The sequence below is a fragment of the Lissotriton helveticus genome, chromosome 1_1, assembly GCF_964261635.1.
Source record: "Lissotriton helveticus chromosome 1_1, aLisHel1.1, whole genome shotgun sequence".
Taxonomy (NCBI): domain Eukaryota; kingdom Metazoa; phylum Chordata; class Amphibia; order Caudata; family Salamandridae; genus Lissotriton; species Lissotriton helveticus.
The window spans coordinates 264352562-264360244 of record NC_136057.1 but is presented as its reverse complement, the minus strand read 5'-3'; the positions used below and the strand labels follow the sequence as shown (position 1 = coordinate 264360244).

Here is a 7683-nt window from a genome sequence, read left to right as displayed (position 1 = left end):
GCGGCGATAATTATCCTAGCGCTAAATGCGCTTTGCGATAATTATCGCCGGTCCTTGATGATATGCCCCCAAGTGAGGAAGACTAAGTGAGAGAAGTGCCTACCACCACCCTATTAAAAAATGAGACCCTGTGTTTCTAAAAGTACTAGCAAATGGGATAAGGAGCAGTGGAACAGAAATGGTAGGATGGAGAGGGTTATTCTTAGACGTAAAATCTATGTGTGACGCCAATGGTATTCATTTTGTTACACTTCTGCCTATGATTTTAGCACATAGTAATTGACATTTGGACCACAACATGCCATAAAACATATAGCTTAGCGATTGGATCAGCAGCCTCATTCAGAAATCTGAGTGGGTTATGTAAATTTCACATTTCAACTTAAATATTTAGGTTTCAATGAGATGGGCTGCTAGACAGTAATGGTAAATTTCAGATCTGTTTTAGAAGAAGCATGATTCATTGGTACAAATGTTGTCATCGAACATGCACTGCACAAGTCATCATACACCATGACACCTATCTTTAAATACTGATATGAAATGTCCATGCATTATCTATCAATCGTTTTTGAGCCACAGCGAGGGTTTCTGCAGAATGTTATTTTCTTCAAAGATTCCTTAACTTCCTGATTCCTCAGGCTGTAGATCAATGGGTTGGACATTGGAATGACTACTGTGTACAAAACGGAGGCTGCTCGCTCTGTTTCAGGAGAATAAAGTGAAGGTGGCCGCAAGTACATGAAGAGGACCGCTCCATAAAAAAGAATCACGCATGTTAGGTGGGATGCACACGTAGAGAACGTCCTTTGCCTACCTGCCACAGATGGGATTTTGAGCAAGGCAGATATAATGTAAGTATAGGACATTAATATAGTGACGAGAGATGTGCCACCAACCATTGCTGCACAAAGAAATATCACAGTCTCATTAATGAATGTGTCTGTGCAAGACAACTTCAAGAGGGGTCTAACATCACAGATGAAATGGTCCACCACTCTTGCCTGGCAGAACTGTAACCTAAATGTCAGACTGACTTGCAACAAAGACTGAACCGTGCCCAGTGCAAAGGATGCAGCTACTAGTTGAATGCAAAGTCCACCAGTCATGATTGTGGTATAATGCAGGGGCTTGCAGATAGCAACATAGCGATCAAGGGCCATCACAGATAATAGGAGACATTCTGTTGATCCAAAGGCAGAGAAAAGGAACAGCTGTGCAGCACATCCGATGAGAGTAATGCTTCCTTCTTTGTTGAGGATATTAGCTAGTGTGTTAGGAACCACAACAGAGGAGTAGCAGATGTCCAAGAGAGACAAAGTGGTGAGGAAGAAGTACATAGGTGTGTGAAGGTGAGCGCTGAGCCTAATGAGCAAGATGAAGCTTCCATTTCCTAGAATTGTAATCAGGTACATGGCTGAGAACACCATGAAGAGAAGGGGTTTTAAATCTGGGTGCACTGCAAATCCTGCCAGGATGAAATCTGTTAGCAAGGTCTTGTTCACTTCCTCTGACAAAAGCATGCCTATATAGATATATTCTGGAAGAAAATGAATAATCTATCAAATTTACAGAGAGAAGTAATATGAATGTAAGTATTAAAAAAATATGGATGGAGGTACACATGGCTGTCTATAATGTTTATTAAGATTTAAATTAAAGATTTTCTCCATCAGATTGCCAAGCTGTACATGGAGTGAAAATAACAAAGCAATTACCAAAGTTTCAGTGCAGGTGAAACATATACATGTCAGTCATCATAAATACCTTTGCATGCGATTCATTGAGAACTGCAATTTAAAGGCACCAGTAAAAGTGAGTTGCAGTCCGTCTTGAGATACACATCGGTTTGTAACCATGCTGTTGCAAAGCACAGAATGGTTACCAACTACAGTTGTTCAACAGGTGTCTCCACCAATGTTTCTTTTACAATGTAGTATTGTATTTGGCATCTGCACCTATGTTCTGTAAAAGGTCAGAGATTAGAAAACCAATGCAGAGATGGGGATCTGTGATCTGTTGCAGTCCTCATGTCTGCATTTGCAGCTGGCAGCAAGAATTCACAGATGGAGTAGTACCTAGTTTAAACTGCTAGGACAGGATTTGTTTGAATTTGCACTGTGCCAGAACTGTCTTTCTAATTCAGTGCTAAAGAAATGCCTGGCACATTGAGGAATCTGAGCATAAATAGAGCAGCATATTTGGCTGAACATTTCTACTTTAGCAGCTCATATAAAAGAGGCTGTAGGTGGGCATATTTTATTTTTATTTAAAAGGTTTTATATAGCGCTACTGGACCCAGGAGTATCAGAGCACTTTACAGACAGATAAGAAGAGTACATATAATAAACATAAGAACAAATAAACATCTAGAACAAAATAGAACACAGTTACAGAGTGAATAAAAACTGGCATGGGATCACACATTTCAGTTAGAAGAGGCGATTGAGGAAAGGGAGTAATTTAGGGGTAGGTAGGGGGGATGAGGATGGATAGAAAGATAGGAGAGAAAAGGGGTAGAGTGAGAAGTATGGGAGGCAGTAGCAAAAGAAGAGAGACGGGGTGGGTTGAGGAGAATGAAATGAGGACTGAATCGGTATGGGAACTATTAGGTGCCCCAATATTTGTTGAGAAGAAGCACCTTGAGTCTTTTTTTGAAGAGAGGGTAGGAGGGGTTGCAGCGAAGATCTTTGGGGAGCGAGTTCCAAATCGTAGGGGCATTACCAGAGAATGCACGTGATTGTGTCGTTGTACAGTTGAGTCTCGGGGGGATGAGGACAAGGGCGTTGGTGCTTCTCAAGGACCTGGAGCACCCAGCTTTTTGTAGTTAGTCAGAGAGGTAAAGGGGGGTGTTCTGGGGAAGGGCTTTGTGAGTAATACATGCCAACTTGAAGGTGGATCTACCTTCAATTGGGAGCCTGTTAAGGTTTTTGAGTATAGGAGAAATGTGATCGAAACGTTTACAATCAGAGATGAGTCTAGCAGCCAGGTTGAGGACAGATTTGATCGGGGTAAGGTGGACTTTAGGGGTGCCAGCAAGGGTGGCGTTACCATAATCAAGTCTGGAAAGTACAAGAGATTGGACAACAATTTTGAAATCGTCCGCTGGAATGAAAGGTTTTATTTTTTTAAGGTGGAGAAGGGAGAAGAGAGCACCTTTCGCAGCATTTTTAATGTGAGGGATGAGAGTAAGATTGTTATCAATGCTGATGCCCAAGGATTTAACAGATTTAGAAGTGGAGAGGGAGCAGTTGAGTGCATTGATGTCATTGATCCATAGTTGAATGGGCAGAGAGCAGTTTTTGGGGGTGAAAAGAATGACTTCAGTTTTTTTGGGATTCAATTTGAGATGGTTCAGATGGAACCAGGCTTGGACTTTATTCAAAGTATCATTGAGGAGATGGATGTCATGGCAGGATTTGATCTTGTAGTAAAGTTGTGTGTCGTCAGCATAGAGGTGGTAACTAATATTAGCTTGTTTTAGGATGAGGGTGAGTGGTTCCATGAATAAGTTAAATAGGGTAGGAACAGGATAGAGCCTTGAGGGACCCCAAGTGAGACAGGTTGAGGTTTGGAGCGGCAGTGACTGAGTTTAATTCGTTGGGATCTGTTTTGGAGATAAGAGGAGAACCATTGGTGAACAATGCCCTCAAACCCAAAACGGTCTTTAAGAGTATTAAGAAGGGTGGGATGGTGGACAGTGTCGAACGCCGCAGAGAGGTCAAGGAGGATAAGGAGGGAGGATTCCCCTTTGTCAATAGAGTGATGAATGTCATTAGTGATACTGAGCATGGCAGTTTCTGTGCTGCAACCGTTTCTAAAACCAGATTGGAAAACGTCGAGGAGATTGAAGGAAGTGATATATTTGTCTAACTGGAAAAGTACACATTTTTCAAGGGCTTTGGAGAGGAAGGGAAGATTAGAGATAGGGCGTAGATTGTTCAGGTCATTAGGGTCAGTGGCGGGGTTTTTAAGGATGGGAGAGATTTGACCAAGTTGAAGAGATGCTGGGACGCAACCCGTGGCAAGGGAGGAATTGATGATATTGGTCCAGATGGGGGAAATGATGTGTTTAAGTTCCTGGACAAACTGGGCGGGTAGAGGGTCGTTGGTGTGAGAAGATGGTTTGAGTTTAGAGATGATATTGAGGACAGTAGATTCAGAAACTGGCCGAAATTCTTTCCAGGAGGCATTGTTTTTGGTAGAGGTGTCTTTAGCGACAGGGTAAGGGTGGGGTAGAGAAGGGGGGTATAGAGGGGTCGTGGCACGGAGGGGCAGATGGGCAAGGTGAAGTAGGAATGTTAGGGGGCATAGATGATGTTTACCACAGGGTTACAATCTTACAACTACATGTGTGATGTCATCCCCCATTTTGGAATGCTAACAATATTAACACTCACAAGACAGATTTAAACTTTTGTTACCAATGGCTATTTTTCAACACCTTTCTTTACCTATTAATTTTAGTTTACTTTATCCAATATTTCACAAATGCTCAGCTATCCTTGCTCAGAAACTCAAACTATCAGATAATTATGAGCTCTCTCTTCTGTAAGAAAACACCAGACAGTAACTGAAATGTTCACCAACCAAAATAAACACTACACACAAATGGGATTAACAAGGCAACAATTCATCCTGTCTAGGGGCAAGTGATTTGGGAGAGCTGATTCTGAATTTGTTGATTCAACGTTAAGATACTGACTAGAACTCTCCTATACAACAACAGTTCATGAATATAGCCTTATAGCCCGCCGTAGAGGGCTATACCGGCTATTAAAGGCCCTCTCCAGTGTTAAAGACCCCGAGCCGAAGGTGAGGGCCTTTAACAAGGGAGAGGGACTTTAATAGCGGTATAGCCCTTCTATGAAGGGCTATAAGGCTATTAGAACATTCTGTCACAAAAAAATAAAGCCTTTTGGGAGCGTGAGGGGATTGGAATCCCCTCAGGTTCCCTGAAGCCTTTGTTCACAGCCAGAGCTGTGAACAATGAAACATTGGAATGTTGGAGCTCCAGGCTTATACCAGCCATTATAAGCCCAGAGCACTCCATGGTTTTCAATGGAGATCCCAACATTCCAATGTTCTAATTGCTGTTAATAACCATGTGTAGCTATAAGATGAGGTCAAAAGTTATTTACTAGAAACTGAAAATGATGTAGGCAATGTCCCACTCATAGGCTAGGCTAGTAGAATGGAAGGAACAGGGACGGGTATTAGCCCATCATGCCTCTTGCAATGGTGGTATAGGAGCACTCTCTACATTTTGACGCTGCTGCGCCCTCAACAAAAATGAAATACATAATTTGCAAATAGCAGCAGTGACAATCTTCATGTGTCACTTTATCTGGATGAAGTCTGAAGCAGCATTGAATAGGGTCATAGTAGCCGATAGCCTCTCCCTTGACCACTCGCTTGAGATACTCTGGCTGTGTTATATCAGGGAGGTGTATTTATCTCTGAACATTCCTTTTATACCCCCTGAGGAGGGTTTTCCCTCTGACTACCTGAAAAAAAGAACTAAAGATCAGATAACCTGGGGTGGCGAGGGCTGCAGGGGATTAGCCAGACCACTGGAAGAGTTTGGTGATCTCATATTTATACATTTCCCCAGTGTGCGGCTTGTGGTCGTATTTGAGCAATATTCTATCCACCCACTATAGATACATTTTAACAAGGTTCGGTCTCAATTTAGATCATTTTATGGTGGCTTACCCACTGGTAGAACAGTGGACTAAGAAAAGAGTATCTGTTCTTGTGACAGTTGGTTTGTTCAATGCACTATGCACTTTAAACCCTGCTTTTAGAGTGAGATTTATAAGGCCCATATATTAAAGATTATGGGTAGGATAGTAAGGCCTTGTTGTTTTTACAATCCGTTCCTAACCACCTTATATGCTCATCAATTTTAAGTTATGTATTCGGTGCTGTGAGCATTTGGAAGCCTTTTCCTGATTTTTTGCCATGACTATATCCAGTTGATTGTTTACATCACATTCCTAATGACATATGCTACTTTTTGCTTACGAGCCATGTGCTAGTTGTGGATGTCCAATCAGAAGACTTATTTATTTATAAAGTTGTATTTAGCGCAAACTTGACACAAGAGGGTATCAGAGGGCTTTACATTTAGGATCGTTGCGTTGAAAGTTACAAGAGCGTAGTAAATTACAGTACACTAAAATTGATGAGAAAGATTTTTCACCTAAAAGGAAAGAAAACTATTATTTAGCATGCTTTGCGTTTTTAGTCAGATATTTTCGACAAACTTCCTGAAGTACATCCGCCTGCTGGTCAGTTCTTTCTTTGGGATGTCGACACTGAGGCTATTAGGCGCCTGGAAAAGTGCTCCACTGAACAATTAAACATAATGCTATAAAATCTTTGTTTTAAAAGAAGGCAGTTTGCCGATTGACGCATTTAGGAGCACAAATACCAATTTCCGCACTTTGGCATCCAAATGCGATTTGGTGAAAATGTTTCCTCTTACCTGAGAGACCGGTTTGTATTCATTTGTTTTTTTGAAGAAAGTTTATCCTGAAAAATCCCAAAGGAAGTGGTAGATACGGCAAAACACATTGAACGTTCATGTAAGTCTGTTATGTCAGCTTTACGTCTGTTAAAGGTATAGCTACTGGTGAGACAGGTTCGGATGCAGTGTGTATCATTTCTGACAAAGGAAAAATGTTGGCTTTGACAAAGGAAGTAATCTTTCTTTACAGCACAAGAAACCCATGTTTTTGATGTCGGTAAAGTTCACATCTTGGGAATCATCATACCCGTCCCATAAATTGCCAGAGATGCTATCAGTGGAGACGTGTGGTGCAGCGGCCAGGGCAGCTGACTTCGGAGCACAGGGTTCACAGTTGGCGCCACGGTTCGATCCCTGGCTCAATTGGCAGCCCCCAGTGCCTTGAGACTCGTAAGGGTGATTAGTTGGCTATTATACGGGTTCACATTTATTTTATTTTATTCATCAGTGTAAAAGAAACTGGACTCTTTTTCTGATTGTTTGTAGATCTAACAAAAGCAATTCTTCCATAAGGGTAAATGCTGTGGAGGAATTCGAAGAGGAGGTTGTCAATAATTTGGTGCTAAAGGCAGACAGTAAAAATATTGCTACTGACTACTTACATTTCAAGGTCTCATTATGGTCAGTACATATTAGTGAAGTTGTTCTTGAAATTATGGCAGACTCTGGGTCTCACATAACTATTTTTTCTGGCATTACCTTTTATGAGAAAAAGTCATCAAACGATTGAGACAGACGTTCATCCAAAGACTTGTTGGTGGTCAAAACATTGATATGTTGTGTTATTTTCAAGAATCATTAGATTTAATTGCGCCCACCATTGGTGGTGGTCAAAACATTGATATGTTGTGTTATTTTCAAGAATCATTAGATTTAATTGCGCCCCCCATTGGTGGTGGTCAAAACATTGATATGTTGTGTTATTTTCAAGAATCATTAGATTTAATTGCGCCCACCATTGTTTCAAAAATGTATGTATCCATAAAAGGATGTGACATTGTGGGGTGGCCTAATTTCGGTAGAATAGGTATAATCTGAAAAATGTGGATGTTAAGAGTGGTACGTCAGAGAAGAACATTGAGACATTTTTTCATAAGTTTTCAGAAATATTTCAACCTCATGTTGGTTGTGTTAAATGTGTTGAATATGAT

General features: G+C 41.2%; 1 protein-coding gene across 1 annotated transcript; it reads right to left on the bottom strand.

Moving 5' to 3' along the window:
* Nucleotides 1-554: 554 nt before the first annotated feature.
* LOC144761790 (olfactory receptor 8U9-like) lies at nucleotides 555-1523 on the bottom strand. Its single transcript, XM_078647040.1, has one exon. It carries the CDS (start codon nucleotides 1521-1523, stop codon nucleotides 555-557), a length of 969 nt encoding a protein of 322 aa, XP_078503166.1.
* Between the last annotated feature and the right edge of the window lie 6160 nt (nucleotides 1524-7683).